This window comes from Lissotriton helveticus, chromosome 6 (assembly GCF_964261635.1).
Source record: "Lissotriton helveticus chromosome 6, aLisHel1.1, whole genome shotgun sequence".
NCBI lineage: Eukaryota > Metazoa > Chordata > Amphibia > Caudata > Salamandridae > Lissotriton > Lissotriton helveticus.
Genome location: NC_136067.1, coordinates 196,001,794 through 196,021,376, shown reverse-complemented (window position 1 = coordinate 196,021,376; position 19,583 = coordinate 196,001,794). Strand labels below are relative to the sequence as shown.

The following is a 19,583-nucleotide window of genomic DNA, read 5'->3' as shown; positions in this document are numbered from 1 at the left end:
TCATGACAGACAGGTGCTGCGGATGTACGCCAGTCATTCGTCAATTCTAGTCTTTCACAGAGCCTATTGGCCTGTCTAACCACCATTACTAATTTGATTGCCCTTTAACTGTCAAGACCACCTCCAGGGCTGTCTTTATTGTAGCAGCCGCCTGGCATTACTGTGGATGATCAAGAAGGATTAATCATGTCCCTTGACCATTGACACCACACATCATCTCAGGGGTCATAAATTTTAACCGCAACAAAACAAGAATAGTAGGCCACACTTTCTCACTGATTACACCCGCCCTAAAGAAGTCCATTTTACACATGAAATGCTTTGGCTGTGGTAGTTTCCTCTACACGTATGTGAAAATTTACAAAAAAGAGAGAAAAAAGAAAATAAAGACAAGAATCACAATATTGTTCTTTTTTAGTTATTGTTGTGGAGCATCTCTACATCTTACATTGTTGCTTATAACCATTTTTTGGTTTATACACCTTGTCAGCAGGTGCTTGTTTTGTATGCACACATTAATACTGATTAATGTTTAACAATAATAATTGGAACAAATTGGTCAGGTGCAGTCTCCAAGGTCCGCTGCTTTTGCTCTATTGGTAGTGAAGTAGGTGCTGTGTCGACGTAGAGCCACGCTTTCAGTTGTCTTCAAGCCATGCCGTTATTCAAAGCAATGTTATCAATCAGCTCCTGTGTCGGTGTCGAAGGGCAGTGAGTCAATTCTGATCAGCGCAAAGCCATCACTGCGTCGATTTTGATGGATCAGCGCAGCAGAAATCACCTTTCAGGGGTCCAGAACTGGATTACCACCATTTGGCAGGGCAGGACTCACAGATGGCAGAGTCCAGGTGCTGTTTTGATCAAACATAAAGTTTGAATGGTATTTTGTTCCATTTCAATAATTTAATTGTTAGCATTAGACTCTAAGTGTTGTTCCCCTGTGATGGAGCGTAGCTTGCTCTTTTATTTTGTAGGGGTGCATTATATTCATGATTAGTCCGTATCCGCATGTAATTTGTTTTGTGTATTAATATTAGTTTATTAGGATGTGGACTGTAATGATGTATAAGTGAGGTGTTGGGTATTTTCCTTATATAACCAAAGAATTAACGTAGTAAAAGTATGTATTTAGAGGAAATCATATGCATGTACAATGTATTCCTGACTAATGAAGGTTTTATATTGATGCTCATATCATGTGTGCAAATTAATGGTTCATATATGTTTGTAATTTTAATGTGTGCACTGTTCTTACGTTAGCCGAAGTTGGTAGGCCTAAGATTCATCTCTCCCTGTTAGCTCACAAGCTGAAGGTTGTTAATTAAAACGTATGTGCTTGTGGAATTTTTCCTTTCACAATTTTGCTGCAGGTGAAACAATTTGTCCTGGTTAGTTAGAATAACGTCTTTTTTCAGGAGTTAGACGGAACCAGGGGAGGAGAGGATGCCTTTAAACAAGTGGAGCTGATAATGTAGGAGCATGTTTTTCGTGTCTGGAAAGCCTGGGAACCAAGGTCACTGAGAAAGATTTTGAAAGTTCTATTTCTTCATGGAAAACTACATATGGGGAGGTGTCTAACTGGATGAGGCAGTCTTGGCATATACTTGGGGATGTCATATTTGACTTTTGTATTGAAGTTAGGGACACAGTCCTGTAATTCTGCCTTACTTGTAGAGAAGGGAGCATCTTAAAATGAGCTCTGTAGCTTTACGCCACTTGACCCATTTAACGTGAGTGTGCTTCTTAGGCAGATGCTACAAACTGAAACATTTCAGGGAACTTGCCTGGCAAATGCTAAGAAGGTATGTCACACTAGAGATAGAGCAGGGACAGATTAATGCTTTTAAATTCCAATCCCAAATGAATAAGTCTTTCAATGTAGTTTCTAGAATCATTTGTGTCTTAATATTATTCATAGATTTGGTTTTGTGTTAGTGCACATGTATATTTTCACACTCGTTTTGAGGTTTTTGAATGTCCAACTTTTCTTGCCTTGGTATCAAACCTATTAAAATTTGGATTAGGAGTCTGTGTTCCTTCAACAACATTGGAATCAGGAATGGCAATGTAGAATTGGCCAATGTGTTTCTCTCCCCTCCACACCTTTATGCAGGCACCAACAAGCCACCTACAGGGGTTCCAGAATAAGTCTAGAAGGTGGAACCCGGTACCATCAGTTAGTAGCAGAGGATAGTTGCCTCATGAAGTGAAGGGAGAATCTAGAAATTCTAGAATAGGTCTAGACCCTTAGAGCCCCAAAACAGCCCAATGATTGAGAGCTGAAAACAATGGGTATTGGTGTGTGCACATTTGTGCACAGTAAGATCACAAGTTTCAGTTACAAAGCTGGTCAGACACACAATATAATGCATTTGATACCAAATAGCAAGTATAGGATTGTTCAAGACCTACGAAAGGTCAATGTGAATGTGAGTCCATGTTTTCCTGTATTACCAAATCCAGCTCTGATCCTATTCCACATCCCTTATGAAGCAGAATTGTTCACTGTCATTGATTTGTGTCACGCATTATTTTCGATATCACTGCACGAGGAAAGACAATTTTCATTTGCTTTTCGGTTGGAAAACTGATTGTTAAAGTGGTGTCATATCCCACAAGGGTATAAAGAGAGACCATCTATCTATAATCAGATTCTGAAAAAGAACCTTGAGAGTCTAGTGTTGACACAGATTTCAGTAATCGTGCAATGTATTGACAATCTCCTGATTGCTTCGGAGACTGAGAATGCCTGAAGGGTTGATATTGTTGCTCTGTTAAACCATCTGGCAGAAAACAGGCAGAAGGTGTCCCTGAGCACACTTCAGTTCTGTTTGCCTGAGCTCAAGTATTTGGGCCATTGTATTGAGAAAGGCAAGAGTCACCAAATCGTATTGAGGCGATTCTAAAATTGAATCCGCCCACTACTCAAAAGGAAGTCAGGATGTTCCTGGGAATGGTCGGCTATTTTCAGCAATGGATTTCCAACTTTTCACTGAAGGCGAAGCCTTTACAGAGGTAAGTAAATTCATAGAGTTGATACAAAAGGATGTGAGTTATCCGGTACCATGGGATAACGATTGCTTGGTTGCTTACTTGGAGATGAGAGAGCGCCTGTGTCGCGCTCCGGCTTTAGGATTGTCTGATTAGAACAAAGATTTTTCGCTCTTTTGCCATTAACGTGAAGTTGTGCCCTAGCTGTAGACACATGCGGGTGTCGGTAGACTAGAAGCCTATTTCTCAGCTACATTAGATCCAGTAGCTTCAACGTTGCCCGGATGTCTCAGATCCGTTGCTGCAACTGGTGTCAGCATTGAACGGTGTAAATTATGGTAATGGGTCATCCACTTACTGTTTCCGTTCCACACTCAGTTGAGCTCCTGATGACCAGAACCAAGACACAGCATTCAACCAATAACAGGCTCACACGGCACGAGCGGGTTGTTTTGCCATCTGAAAATGTCTCATTGAAAAGATGCTCTTTGTTAAATCCTGCAACTATGATACCTATTCTGAATCTTGAGGGGGCAAATTGTGAGGATCATGACTGACTGGATGTTACTGAACTGTGCACCAAACCAAGACCTCACATTGTTGATGAACCACTGCCTGAACCTGATCAAGTCCTTTTTGTTGATGGTTCATGCCTAAGAGACAATGCAGGTTTTTTCAGAGCAGCGTTTACTGTCTGTACCATTTGTGGAGTAGTGGAAGCTGCTTATTTACAGGGAGTAAACTCCGCACAGGTAGGTGAAATCATTGCTTTGACACATGCATGTCTTGTTTCTGATCAAATCCGAGTCACCAGCTACACTGATAGCCAGTGTGAATTCGGTGTGGTTCATGACTTCGGACAGCTATGGTGACTGAAGGGGTTCTTAACGTCATCATGATCTCTTATCAGAAATGGGGAATATGTGAGACAATTGCACTACAGTGGCCAAAGGGAGTGGCTGTTGTGAAATGTACTACAAATGGGAAAGGGCAAGATGTTGGGCCCGATTCACAAAAGTGATATGCTGAGCTTGGTATTTTCTGTTCTCTCTCCTAAGTAATCCCCATTGAAAATGAAAGCATGTACAGCACAAAAGCATACAACTTCATCTGCATAGGTGTTTCCCTTAGTAACATAGTACCCGATTCACAAAATTAATCTGAGACAAAATCCTAACTTTACGACTTTCGGTATTCACAAAATGCATTTAGGAGTACTAAAGTTAGGAATCCTAACTTTAGTACTCCTAAATGCCCTTTGTGAATGGCTGATGTGGTTCATTCTGTGCCTCACCAGGTTGAAGCCATGACTGCACCGGCCTCGTATGAACTAGGCCCAGGGGACTGGGTGTTGTTTCGTACACATGTGAGGAAGAACTGCCTTGCCGCGTGATGGCGAGGTCTGTATCAGGTGATATTGGTGACGAATACTGCTGTGAAGTACACAGGCTTACCAAACTGGATTCATGCCTCCCATACCCGTTAAGTTCTGAAATGCTTAGAACAAACAGCTCCTCTCCTTGAAGAAAATCCAGCTGTGGTAGGAAGTCCAGTGGAGAGGGCAAGCCAAGCTGCGGAAGTTCATGACGGGGCTGGTCGCCCACAAGGTCGAGCTGAGGAGGTTCCAATAACACATGGCCCAGGTTTAGACTCTGATGGAGACAGTAATTTTCTGAGTTGTAAAGAGTCAGATTCAGCTGACGAGACTACTGTGAGATGTAGTTGAGTGCTGCGGAGAAGAACTGAAGCTGAAAGAGGATCTTAGCCAGTGAGACAAGGAAGGCTGAACTTGAGGTTGGCACTTGAAAGAGATCTTGCTCCCATATGTGAAATGAGTGAATCAGAGCAAAGCAATACAGAGCAAAATCAAGGAATCTTGAGAGGATCAAGGAGAACATGAGAGCCATGCCAGAAGTACGCTGCCCTGGAGAGGATGTATCTAATCACAGTTGCCGGGAACAGCGAACTCCAGGAGGCTGAGATCTGGACGAGTGAGGTGGGGAACCTCAGCACTGATAATTGAGATCAAACTGTTGGTCCCTGGAGTAGAAGTTCATGTAATCCTGACTCTGACTGTACCGGATCCCCCAAGACTGAGTGACTTGCCGAATTTGGTTCTAGGCAAACTTTCATTTTCAACCTTTGGTCATCAGCCTTCAGCTCAGGAGATAGTAGCATTTCATCTGGAAATTTTGCTGCGTGTTGTTGCGCAACTTGGTTTCGATCTCATAAATGATGTAAATTCAACTGTAAATAAAAGTTGATACCTTAAGAAGATAACTTAGGTCCGTGTGGAAGAAGAATACATTTAGAGACTTTTCCGTAGAAGAAGAGGGCTTGGGAAGTCTTATCATAACTGAGCACAAACGAATTCCAAGACTTCAAGACTTTGTGTACGAACTTGGTGTGCAACAAGAGAGAGGCAGAGAAAGACTTTTGTTTGATCCTCTTGCAAATCACAACCTGGACTCAATCAAAAAATGAGTTTGGAAATTAACACTATAGAAAGAAGTGTGTAATAGGCACCCTCATAGTTGGAGTAGTTGCAGTTATAGCAGTAGTCAATATTGTATCCATTGTTCAGTCACATGAAGTAGAGGTTGTGAGTACAAGGGACATTTACACCTTCCATTTCTCAGACAAAAGAGCGTACACTAGGAGCCGATAGAGTTATGATAGAGGAAACTAGTTGCTTATTGCACGTAGATTTGTCCAAAGGTGATTATACATTGAATGCCTATGCAAAGTTGCTGTATGAATATGTGGATACGATGGATGTCAGCGATTGTTATGTATGTATGCAGTTGCCAGCATCAGTAGCATCACCTACCTCTGAAGTATGGTATCACTTGTAGTGTGTTGCTTATCATGTTTTACGGTAAGGAGCATTTTTAGTATTATAACTATGATGTGGTGCTCTCAGAGGTTTCAGCTTTCAAGCACCTAAACAAGTATGATTATTATAAACAAGAAGATAGAATTGCAAAATACTTTGTACCTACCGTCACATTAGATATAGCTTATGCCCATAAACACAATATAACCTGTATGTTAACTGATATAGAAAAGAAGTTTGTAGATCAGATAGAAGATAGACAAAGGCAGTCATAATTTAGGCCAAACATCAAGGACAATAAAATTGAGTGGACTAAGGAGGAGTTAGCCCATAAGGCAAAGGGATGATATGGTCCAAAAGCCCTAGATTTGCAACACAAATGGAAGCTTTGCTTCAGACAGATACTGACATATTATGATAAAATATTGGTGGAACAGAGTCTATAGGAAAATATGTTTTTTGATTGAGGAATCTGTGAAGAAATCCTTGTGAAAGACGATGCAAGTAATGCGAACGTATATTTTGTGCATGGAAGGAATACGTATTATTAATTGCCATAGAATTGGTATGGGACATGTTATACAGCTGTCGTATTCCCCAAGATTTAACATGTGGTAGATTTGTGGCCATTGGAAGGAAGCAAGCACATCGAGAGAAACATGATACAAGTGCAGGAGAGATTGTAGGGATGTGTTTAGAGCTATAATACTGAATTGAGGGTTGGTTTTGAATGATCTGAAGATTAGGAAGTTGACAACTATTGTGGATAAATTGTCAGTGAATAAAGCACTGTTGTTATTGCTTATAGATGGAGAGAGGGTGTTGACAAGGGCCAAGGTGATGCAAAACTGTCTTGCTTTAGATGTATTGTGAGCAAAAGAAGGCTGAGTCTGTAAAATGTTTTGGGTTCAACGGTGCTGTACTTATATCCCAGATTATAGTAAGGATTTGAGGAAATATATAAATAACATCACTGCGATACACTATGAGGTACATGATTTGGCAACAGAGGGAATCTGGGATAAAATTGGCCAATGGTTTGGAAAAGTTGGATTTGGTTTGCTAGCCTTTGGAGTGGATTTTTTGGTTATATTTCGGAGCCCATCATAATAGTTGTGGTCTATGTCATCATTTTTCTATGTACCATTAGAGCTTATAAATGGCATAGAGCAAGACAGGCTGAGAATTCTCTTAGACGGCAGAAGAGGGAATAGAGAGACTGCAGGACAGTCACTATGAGAATTCCAAGAATCTGGAGACGTTGGCTACAACGTCTATTTATATCGGTCTTTTCTACAAGAAGAACTTTCTACAGTGAAATGATATTGATTGTGATGACACTAGTCATCGGGGGGGGCGATGGAGCGTAGCTTGTTCTTTTCTTTTGTAAGGTAGCATTATAATTAAGGCTCCCGGTTTTCCGTTTAAACAGATTTTTGCATATAAATACAGACAGAAAAATATTTTTTTTGTATGTATTTATAAATATAAATGGGAAAATGCCAGTAAATATGTTAACTGCGCGATTTTTTGTAGCGACAATAATGTTGCATGTTTGCATTTGTGGATTGGTAAACCAGGTTTCAGCTGCTTTGGACGCTAGCTTTTTGTTAGGGTTCTCCTGTGAAATATATCCGAAAAAGAAAGAAACACCTTTGCTGGAAATGTGATCTTTTTGTGACATTTTTCTTTTGCAAAGTTCAGCCTCGGGACAGAGAAGAAAAACTGTTCAAAGCATGTAAAAATAAATACATAAGGCAAGGCACAGCGGTCGCAAAGTGGCCAGATTGGATTTCTTCACACTCAAACACATTAGCACCTTTTTACAGAGTTTGCCAGTTAAGTGCAATGTTTGTTTTCTTGTCATTCTTTGAACAGCGTTGAAGTCTACCATTCCTGGAGGTGCCATAACAAAGGTAGATGGTAAGGGGCCATCAGGCCCCCTTTTGTTGTAGTATCCTGGCTTGGTGCTATGGAGTTGGGGAACAGATGCACACTTAAAAGCACTAGAGGGAAAACAATGCACACAGCTTATCACTTTTCAGACACTTACAAGAGGCATGCTCTTCAGTCCCTGTATATAAGAGAGAGGCATGCACCGTAGGAATTTTAGATGTGCTGCTCTGCCAAAGTAATTACACAAATAACAATTTAAATACCTTTATTGCTTTTATAGTGCTATAGCGCTACTCATCCCAATGCAGGGTGTCAGAGCGCTTTATATCACATGTACACATTATACATTGATAACAAATCATATGTTTGTAAATCAATGTGTATGATGTGTTAAACAAGACAGTGATGGTTACAAGGTGTAGGAGCCACATGTTGTTCATAGTTCACTGTGCTATATTAGAAAGATTACAATTTGTGAACTGCAAGTAACAAAAGGACCTCTTTGTTAAAAGCAGTAACCCATTTACCCATATACATAAATCTGTCTAAATCTATAACAACCAAGTGTGCGTTGTCTATTTAAATAAATGTGACAAAACACTAGCTGCAGCGGTTTTTTTTTTGCTTGTGACACAAATAAATGTGGATACATACTGATAAAAGGACCTAAAAATAAATAAGGATTAATACAGACGGAAATGTAAAAAAAAAAAAATACCACAAAACCGGGAACACTAATTATAATCATGATGAGTCCACATCCGCATGTGAGTTGTTTGCTGTATTAATAATAGGTTATTAGGATGTGAACTGTAATGACGTATAAGTGAGGTGTTGGGTATTTTCTTCATGTAACTAAAGAATTAACGTAGTAAATGTATGTATTTAGAGGAAACCATATGCATGTAAAATGTATTCCTGACTAATGAAGGTTTTCTATTGATGCTCATATCATGTGTGCATATTAATGGTTTATATATGTTTGTAAATGTAATGTGTGCACTGTTCTTATGTTAGTCGAAGATGGTAGGCCTAAGTTTCGTTTCTCCCTGTTCGCTCTCAAGCTGAAGGTTGTTAATCAAAACTTATGTGCGTGTGGAATTTTTCCTTTCACGTTTTTTTTGCAGGTGCAAGAATTTGTCCTTGTTAGTTAGAATAACTTCTTTGTTTCAGGAGTTAGACGGACCTGGGGAGGAGAGAATGCCTTTGAACAAGAGGAGCTGATAATGTAGGACGATGTCTTTCATGTCTGGAAGGCCTGGGAACCAAGGTCTTTTTATTTTTTATTTTATTTTATTTAATGCAATTTTATATAGCGCAAACATTACCTGAAGGTGTCAGAGCGCTTTACATAAGAACCAATTGTGATACATAAGGACTTAGGATTACATGCGTTACATAAAAGATACAAACAGAAAAAATTGCAAATGTACAAGTTATAAAGTCACACAAGGAAGAGTTATTCAAGGAAGGGATACGAATGGATATACTCTAAGAGTCACATAGGAATGGTAGATAGTACAAAGGTCTACTGCATATACTAGTGATTAGAGTTATCTCTATATACATAGAAAAGGGATATGAATGGATATACTCTAAGAGTCACATAGGAATGGTAGATAGTACACAGGACTACTGTATATACTAGTGATTAGAGTTATCTCTATATACATAGGGAAGGGATATGAATGGATATACTCTAAGAGTCACATAGGAATGGTAGAGTACAAAGGTCTACTGCATATACTAGTGATTAGAGTTATCTCTATATACAAAAGGAAGGGATATGAATGGGTATACTCTAAGAGTCACATATCAATGGTAGAGAGTACAAAGGTCTACTGCATATACTAGTGATTAGAGTTATCTAGAGTTATCTCTATATACACAAGGAAGGGATACAAATGGATATACGCTAAGAGTCACATAGGAATGGTAGAGAGTAAAAAGGTCTACTTCATATACTAGTGATTAGAGTTATCTCTATATACATATATATACAAATAGTAGATTTTCTCAGGTCAAGACCCAAAAAACCAAGAGAGCAGAGTTCCATTAAGTGGGGTCGGAGGGGGGACACAGTCACAACACCAAGGGAGCGTGGGAGGGATACAAGGGTATGGAGAAAAGGCAAATCAGAAAAAGGAAGAAACATTTAAGGATCGTCAAGGGGGAAACGAGGGAAAAAGGGAAAGGGCAAGGGAATGGACAAGATGGCGGGTCATGGTCCAGAGAAAAGCGGCCGAGAAGAGCAGAAAAATGGTGGCCAGGACAAAGGAAAAAACCTAATGAAGTCCATGAGAGTGACCCAGTGAATATAAATTAGAGTGCCAGGAGAAGTCCGGGGGGGTACATAGTTCAGAGATCAATGTCAGGAAGGGAGAGGAGGTGTGTAGGCTCCGGTCCACTGGAGTGACTTCAAAGACAATCAGCCGGTCATGGCTCCCTCGCCCCCATACCTGGGAAAAGTTCACTGGTTCCTCGCTCCTGCCCGGCTGCAGCAGCACTTTGTTTGACTACAAGAGAAGTTGTTAGAGAGGGGGCATAAAGGGCTTGAAGGGCTGAAAGAAGGCTGGGCTCAGCTGTCCTCACGCCTCAAGTCCCGGAAGCGGGGGCTGTGTGCTTAGACTCCTTGGTGGGGGCACCTCTACACCCCTCGATCCGTGGCGGGACAGGCAGTTCAGATGAAGAGTGTTTTCTGGAGTGGGTGAGGGCCTCCAACCGCTACAAAGTGCACCCCCATTATGCCAATGACAGGGGTCCCCCAGTGGTAACAGCAAGGAGCATGCTGTGCAGGGAGTCTGCTGCAAGATGGGATGTCTGCGCACGTTACTGGGGTCATCTTTGTGCCACAGGGCCGCAGTAGCTCATTGCACGGAAATCGGGTGTCCCAGGTGCCTTGGATCAGCACCTGCTGCCATCTTAAGGACAGGCATGGGGCCATGAGGTAACGCAGTCTGGTGGGAGTCCGCATTGCGGGGCCGCAAATGCCCGGTAGCACTTGCGCCAGCCCCCCGCCCACCTGTGGCGTCAGGGCAAAGGGGGGAACTCCAGTCTGAAAGTGGCGTCGGGCTCCGTTTGCTGAGAGATCCGGCTCTTAGATCTGGACAACAGCCGCCAATCTTAGTTACCGGTCCCAAAATCGTTCAGGGCTCTAGACTCGCGCACATGGAAGGCAGAGAGCCCCCCACTCAAGTGCGCTACATGTTCCGCTGTCAGGATCTGCTGCTGACGTGCCCCGGGGCCCCGGGGGATCGGCGATGAACGCTCCTGAGTTGTGCGCGGACCGGGAGCCCGCGCACTCTCCTCCTCCGAAATTTAAGAGCAAATGAATCACTGAGCAAGACTCTGAAAGTTCTATTTCTTCATGGAAATGTACCTATGGGGAGGTGTCTAACTGGATGAGGTGGTCTTGGGATGTACTTGGGTTTGTGATATTCGACTTTTGTATTGGAGTTAGGGACAGAGTCTGGTACTTCTGCCTTACCTGGAGAGAAGGGAGCATCTTAGAATGAGCTCTGTAGCTTTATGCTGCTTGACCCATTTAACGTGAGTGTGATGAGCTGACACCTTTCAGGAAACATGCCGAGGAAATGCTAAGTAGGAATGTGTATGCTAGAGATAGAGTAGGGAGATATTAATGCTTTTGAATTCCAATCCGAAATGAATAAGTCTTTCGAAGTAGTTTCTAGAATCGTTTGAGTCTTAATTCAGGAATTGGTCATTCTGTGCATTTTTCACCGACTAAATATTATTCGTACATTTGGTTTTGTGTTAGTGCCCATGTATATTTACACACTCGTTTTGAGGTGTTTGTATGTCTGACTTTTCTTGGCTTTGTAACAAATGTATTAAAATTTGGATTAAGAGTCTGTGGGCCCGATTCACAGAATTAACTTAAGACTAAATCCTAAACTTACTACTATTTGGTATTCACAGAATGGACTTACTACTTTCGGGATTCAAAGAGTGAACTTACTACTTTCGGGATTCACAGAATAAACTTACTACTTTCGGTATTCACAGAATAGATTTAAGACTACTAACTTTACGTCCGCACTCGGGCCGGAAATTCTGGCCCGGAGGCGGAGCTTCTGGCTTGGGGCGGAGCTTGTGGCCCGGAGGCGGAGCTTGCAGCTTGGAGGCGGAGCTTCCGGCTCAGAGGTGGGGATTTAGCCATGGCTGAAATCTCCACCTCTGGGCCGCAAGCTTCACCTCCGGGCTGCAAGCTCCGCCCCCAAGCCGGAAGCTCCGCCTCCAAGCCGAAAACTTCGCCTCCGGGCCCGGATTTCCGTCCCGAGTGCGGACGTAAAGTTAGTAGTCTTAAATCTATTCTGTGAATAACGAAAGTAGTGAGTTCATTCTGTGAATCCCGAAAGTAGTAAGTTCACTCTGTGAATCCCGAAAGTAGTAAGTTTAGGATTTAGTCTTAAGTTCATTCTGTGAATCGGGCCCTGTGTTCCTTCAACAACATTGGCATCGAATGGTAATGTAGCATTGGCCAATATGTTTCTCTCCCCGCCAGAAATTAAGCAAGCACCAACGAGCCATCGACCGAGGCTTCCAGAGTAAGTCTAGAACGTGGAACCTGACCCCATCACCTGTGCAGTAGGCTGGATGTGCCCATCAATAATTGAAGGTATGTTCTTATAATATTAACCTATTTCACACAACAGTTGCTTTGATCATAAAGCAATGAACAATAGGAGGCCTCTTTTGGCCAACATCATCTTGCACAAAATTCACACTAGCATGTCAAGAATGTGTTACTCTCATTCATTAGCAAACGTATATGCGTAATTGAACACATTATGTAACAAGTCCTCACCCTTCCCATACAATAGGAAGTGAAGGGCCAAAGGTGAACAGAAAAGCATAAACTACAATGCCCAGAACAACAACCGTGAAGAGAAACATGAACTGCATCTGCAAGTTATTAGCCAATTTGTTGGGAATGTGCCCTATTTTGGCGTGTTGATCTTTTCTTACCGTCCTAGGGACAGGACAGCTGATCAGAACTGCTCCCTTGTAAAGGCATTGGGCCTGATTCACAAAGGTAAAGGTAATACTCGTAAATGCCCTTTTTGAATACCAAAAGTCGTAAAGTTAGACTGTTATCTAAGTATACTTTTGTGAATGGGGCCCACTGTAATTACAGTGCTACTCAAGCATTTTGTTGTAAAATCGATCTGCTTTCTGACCAGCCTTGCCGCATTACTACATTCCTCTGATGAGCTTCAACTAGAGAGAAACACATAGAAAATGCATGAACTCTTTCTGACAACGTATGCCAAAAATGCACTCAGTATAAGCCCCCTAATTCCAAGCTGGACGAAAACAAGAATTGCCCTGGAAAGTATTAGCTAGGTTTGTGGAATGTGTGTCCCATTCGGCGTTTGTTTATGGTTTGTGCTTCCGACGGACAGAGACTGCACATCAGCGGTTAAAATCATGCTTTGCTAAGTAAGTAAACTTACCATTCTCAGCATGTTGCCTGGACATGGTTTTACTGCTCTTCTTAGTTCATTGTGTTTTTCAACAATCATCTGCTGAACAGATTCTTTGCTTGTGTCCACTTCATCTAGTGATTCACAGCGTGGAAACTCCTAAAACAATGAACATCGGATGTAAATGTCATGATTCCAAAATAGAAATATAAAACATTGAATTTAAAGTATTGTATGTATAGAAAACATGCTATTGGAGACGATATTTTTCATTATTCCGATGATATATAGTACGCTGCTATATAGTATGAGTTCAGAAGCACAAACCGTAATATGCTATTTTTTATCATTGAGCGCGTCTTTTTTAAACTAATAATGGAACCTGAGGAGTTAAATATCTGCAGTAAAGTAAAATCTCATTGAAACGACCGTGTGACTTTTAGCCTTGTCTCCTGAGTAAAGGCATTGTAAAATGCAATCTGTAACTCAATATATTATTCTTTTCACAGGTTTTTGCTGTATTGATGTAATAATATGGCTTTGGACTTTGGCACTTTATTAAATGTTGAGGTCCAGTGGATTTATATTATTCGGTGGTTGGGTTGCTACGTTTTCCACATAATTATTGATGTAGCACACCTGCAACATAATTTGCCACGTAGTTAGCAGGAATTTTCCATTTTCAATGGTCCCCCTTAATGACAGCTCCAGCAACAGTTGCTGTAGGAAGACACTGTAAGACATGTGACCAGAATATTATTCCATCTGAAAAATATAGTCTGGCCATTTAAAGCCAGGATTGTGTAGCAAATGTATGACTGGTACTCGTGGCATCTGAACCTGGAGCAGGGCACTTCTAATCTGTTTAGTAAACTGAACTGTCATTTGGAAGAGCACTAAAATGTTTAATCAGTACAAGTGCAGTGAACCTTGGGTTAAACCTACAGTAAGATATGGGAGAGTGGCTGATTCATTCGGCAAACACACATGCTGGTTATCCATCTGCTTAGAGATGATGTGATGACGTTATGACGTTAAGGAAGTTGACATCCCTCTGAACTGGACTTTTTGCAACTTGTGAAGGAAGAAGGTGCTTAAAGACTGATACACAATACAATTGCTGTTGTGAAATTACTTTTACAAATTAAAATTGTTGAATCACTTTACAGGAGTATTCTCTGCCATAACATATTACATCACATACTCGTAACATTATGTGGGAGTAGATCCCATTGAAGGTCTGGATGAAAGTATTTTCTTTCTTAACAGATTGTGTTCACCCTCATTTTCTTCTATTCTTTTATTCTCTGTTTTACAAATACGAGACAACGGCACCAATACTAATTATAAACAATGCAACAAGATGGCAACATAAGCAAACTTCTCAAGCTTAACCCACTCTGGACGGGCTATTGCCGACACAGCTTTCATTGACTCTCTGCCCATACAAGGATCCCTCAATAATACTGACATTGGTCACACAAGTGAGTGCAAACACCTCTGCAAATGCTCATTTACTGTCCTAGTCTTGAAAGTGGGAGTCAGAATATTAAATGCTAGCTCCCAGTCTATGTTAAAAACACTCGGTCAAGATGGCCGCGATAGTAAGCACCCTTTTCCTGCTATCTACAATGCGGGATGGGCACCTGCCGGCACACCTGAAATTCATTTCTGACCAAAATCAAAACCTCCACCCTCTGCCCTACACACTACATAAAGATAGGCAAAAGAGGGGTAGGTCACACATGCATATTGTGTGGGACCACATTGAGCTGCAGTAAGAAGCGGTTCTCTGCCTTGATCTAAGGTGCATTTACCAAGACACCAGCAGGATAATATCTCTACCCTACACTTACTGAGTTACAATATTGATTTGTTTTATCATTGTTATCTATATGTATGTCTGTCTGTCTTATCATAATGGTGCTTATTTTTATGATGATGTCACTTGCCTGATTTCCAGGGTGGTGTACTCACTGATCACAAAGAAGCGACGTTTGTGCTCCTAGCATGTTCTCAGGTCATTTGTGAAAAACATGTCATAGTAAACTTGTCTATAAGGAGTATCTACCAATATGTCTTATGTAATACTCCTACAAACTACAGAATACATGTGAACCTTCTTACATATGTATGTATTATTTCTTTATGTTCTGTAAGGTTGAAATCTAGCTAGTGATTCAACATACACGTTGGTATAGCAAATGTTTGCTTTCTCTAAACATCATTGTAACTCCAGTCTCATATCCCGCTTTGGTGTAGGGTAGGGATATACAACCTTTTGGTCCTGAAGAAACACTATGGGTCCCTTCTGGAACTCTCAGGTGTGATGCATGTTGACCTGAATAGATACACTGTTAGAATGTCACAGTTCATAATATCCCACTGGCAGCACTCACATTTTTGTTTTTAGCTCTGCCACGGGGATCACTTTATGAAAACCAAAGGATACTCTTTAGGTAGTTTTAAAACACATCTCACTAAATGCACTACTCTAGCTTCACATCCCCTCACTCATCATAACAGCAGAAAGAGAAGATCTCCAATAAAGAGCCCTCTCACTGGGCCCATGGGGCATTGCAGTGCCAGCCCCATGAGGAGCAAATGCCTATGATAAAGGAAGATTTCCCTAACCACTGTTCATTCCAACCACCCCTTTTTTACTTTTCTCTTTAGGAACAGTTACCCTCCTTTTGTATGCAAATTGTACTCTCTGCAGGATGTTCAGCAAAGCTTGCCAGACTTGATTCATATTGATTCATTTGTGGCTAGTCTAGTGGGGAGGACATCGCTGGCAGAGTATCCAGTGATTAAAGATGCTGTAGATAAGTAGATGGATGCCTCCCTTTGGAATGTGTATTCTCGCTCTCACCGTGTCCTCAGGGCTGGTATTTATGGTACATTTTAGGCCAAATCTCTGATCTCGGACGTGAAAGCCTTGTATCGGACCTTGGATGACACCTTTGAATATTCTGTGTTGTTGGAGAATATCGAACGCCAGGTGGAATATCTCTCTGATGTTTCCTTGGATGTGGTGAGATAATCTGCACTGTCAGGTGGGGCTTATCTGGCAGCCAGCCAGGATTTTGGTTTTGAAGGATTGGCTAATGGATTTGGCCCAATGATTCTACCCTCAGATTGCCTTTCCAGAGAAATATGTTGTTTGTGGTGGAATTGGAAGACAAGCTACACAAACTCTTCAAGGAAAAGAAACATTTCTCTTTACTTAAACAGGCCACGTCCGATACGCAGTCATTGAAGCCAACGTCTCCCTTCCATCAGCCTTCTTGTCATCAGTTCTCTATTTTCAGGAGAGGTTTCCATTTGGCCATGGTAGAGACAGGAAAGCTAAGTCTCCCCCTCCAAAACCTCGTTCCTGACTATATGATAGTGGATCAGGTGGATGCATATTACCATGTACCAATTCCTCGACACTGCCAGTTGTTTCTAAGGTTCAGAATGCAGGGAACTCACTATCAGTTTTGTGTGCTGCAGTACGGTCAGCTCTGAGGGTGTTTACCAAGGTGGTGGCTCCCTTTGTTGCTTCACCTCAACTCCAGGGCATCCACATGTTTTCCTATCTGGATGATTGGCTTCTCCATGCCCCATTGAAGGAGCAGCTTCTTCACGATCTGCAGGTGGTGTGTGCGGCACCGAAGGCTCATGGGATCCTGCTGAACCAGGGAAAGTGTCAGTTGGTACCTTCACAGGACATGACATTTACTGCGCCCGTTTTCGCACTGACCTGAACAGGTTCTTTCTGCCAGTTCCCAGGGCTATGGTCTTGATGTCATTGGCAGGGAAGATGATGGTGGGTGCTTCTTTTCTGTTCCAGATGTGGTTGTGGCTACTGCGTCTCATGGCAGCTGCAGCCTTTCTGGATTCATCGGCTGTCCTGTTGGGATCCCAGCTCTTGGGATCTCGACCAATTAGTTCTGCTCTCTCCTGACATTATTACAGATCTGAGCTGGTGGACGGTACAGGACAATCTTTCCAAGGGAATGCTGTTACAGCTTGATCCTCCTGTGGTGTTGAATATGCATGCCAGTGCATTTGGGTGGGACACCACTCCAGGTTGTTGAGAGGTTCTTCCGATTTGAGGGAGCTGATGACAGTTTACCGGGCTGTTACAGGGTTCTGTCAATTTCTGGTGGGGCACACTTTGGTGGTGCATTCCGACAAGCAGGTGACTTTTGCGTATCTGAACCATCGGATGAGGGGATTCATTCCAAGTCTCTGAATGCAGTGCCAGTGCCATTGGCTTGCTGGGTGGAGGAGCATCTTCAGTCTTTGGTGGCAATTAACATCAGTGGGGTTCATTCCTTCCTCTCTTACACGGGTGATCTTTCATCAAGTGTGCAGGAGGTTTGGTGTACCTTTCCTGGACCTATCTGCTTTCCAGCTAAATGCTCAGGTGCCCAGGTTTCATGCACGCTGCCACCAGGAGGGATTCTGGGGGGTGGATGCTTTGACCGTTCCTTGATTATCCCAGCTGTTTTATGCTTTCCCTCCAATTTTCTGGCTCATTTGATGGGGGAATCCAACTTGGTTGTGATGGTGGTTCCCTTCTGGCCACGGCAGTCTTGGTTTCCTACTTTCAAGCTCCTAGTAGTTCAGGGCCCTTGGTTGATTCCTTGCTTATCTTCTCCCTTGCGGTCTGCTATCTTCTTACCTCTTCTGAGGGTACATCTCTCGGTGTGGAAGTTCAGAGGAGGGGGCTGCAGCACAAGGGGCTCCTTGGCACTTAGCTGTGGCCATTCAGAGATCTTGTAGGCCTTCTACACTCAAGTCCTATGAGAGGTATTGGGGTAATTTTTAGTATTGGTGTGGGTCTTTTCAGTTGGCTCCCCTTTAATGTTCCTTAACCGATGTGTTGCAGTTTCTTTGGGATGCTTTCAAAAAATGGTTAGCTGTGTCGACTTTGCGGGCCCTGTGTGCTGCTATTAATGCTTTTAGGTCCTCTTGGGGGGAACATGTCAGATGTGGATGATTTGGTGTCAAGATTGTTGAAGAGTTTCTATCTTTCTCAGCCTTTAGTGAACCCCTATTACTGTTGTGAAATGTGCTTCAAATATTGCAGGCTCTGGTTGCTGCTCCCTTTGAGCCTTTGGAACCGCTGGACATTACGTTTTTAACTTTTTAGTTTTTTTTTAGAGGCCATCACTTTGGCCTGGTATCTTGTTGAGTTGGAGGATCAGATGGCAAGTGAATCCTTCTGTTCTTTGGTGGGGCTGTTCTTTGTTTAGATTCTTCTTTTGTGACCAAGGTGGTTACTAATTTCCATCGGCGTTAGGAGGTGATTTAGCCTGCTTTGGGAGCAGATTCAGAGTCTGGACATGGTGTTCCATGGTTCTTGTTGGATGTGAAACGGACTTTGAGAATTTATTTGGATCACACAAGTGCATTCAGGAAGTCTGATTCCTTGTGTGATTCCTTTGGGATTTCCTACTGTGGTGAGAAGGCTTCTTCTTTGTCCCTTGGTTGGTGGATTAAGAAGATGATTGAGCTGACTTAAACTCTGTCTGGGTTCCAACTGGGGTGACTGATCTCTCTACTCGTGGGGTGACAGTTTTCTAGGCCGAGTTAAGGGGGTGTCCCTTACAGAGATTTGCAGGTCTGCTACTTGGTCCTCATCTAATACTTTTGTCAGGCAATATAGGTTCAAGAGTTTATTGGGTGAGGATACACATTTTGGGTTGGAAATGTTGCAGGATGTTAGCTACTGATTTATGTTGTTTTTGTATTAATAACTCAGTTGTGTGTGCTGCTGTATAATGTTGCATATTTTGTGATTTCTTTTTTATATATGAATGTTGAGTGCTTGGCTTGGGTATTCTCACTTTGCAATAAATGGGATGAGGACATGATAGACCTGTGGGTAATGCCCTATTCCTTACCAACAGTCTTCATTACTCCTGGTCCTGTTGTCTTCCCAAACAGCCATCTTTCATATATTGGACTTGGTACTTCAGGAGGAATGCTGGGTAAGTACGACTTAAGTACTCCCAATGGGAGGGTGTGTTATAAGAGTTACAGAATTCCTTTTGTTCCTTTTTGTGTCTGCAAGATAGGTATATCTCACTTTGTAATAAATGGGATGAGAACAACAGGACCAGGAGCAATGAAGATTACTGGCAATTAATAAGGCATTCCTCTTCATCGACAAGGAAAAGGGTGGTTACATGTATTGAGTGAGATAGGTAAAATGATACTGTTTTTAACAAATTATCTTCGCATTAATGGAAATATATATATGGAAAATGTTTGTTTTTTTCCATTGACATTTCTACACGTTCTTTACCAATTTTTCAAATTTCGGAATTCTCTCTTGATAACATCTGTCTTCAAGGGAATGCGTTTTTTAACCATTTGTAACTTATCAACTCGAAATTCCCACCAGGATTGTGTAAACC

The 19,583-nt window shown here is 42.0% G+C and overlaps 1 protein-coding gene across 4 annotated transcripts in view; it reads right to left on the bottom strand.

The window, feature by feature from the left end:
• Positions 1-19,583, bottom strand: part of LOC144761284 (cysteine-rich secretory protein 3-like) — a 410,824-nt gene that overhangs the window by 245,409 nt on the left and 145,832 nt on the right. For all 4 annotated transcript variants that reach the window (XM_078646732.1, XM_078646731.1, XM_078646734.1 and 1 more), the window contains one exon: positions 13,201-13,329. In XM_078646732.1, coding sequence (XP_078502858.1) covers positions 13,201-13,329 — 129 coding nt within the window. The remainder of the gene's footprint in view (positions 1-13,200; positions 13,330-19,583) is intronic.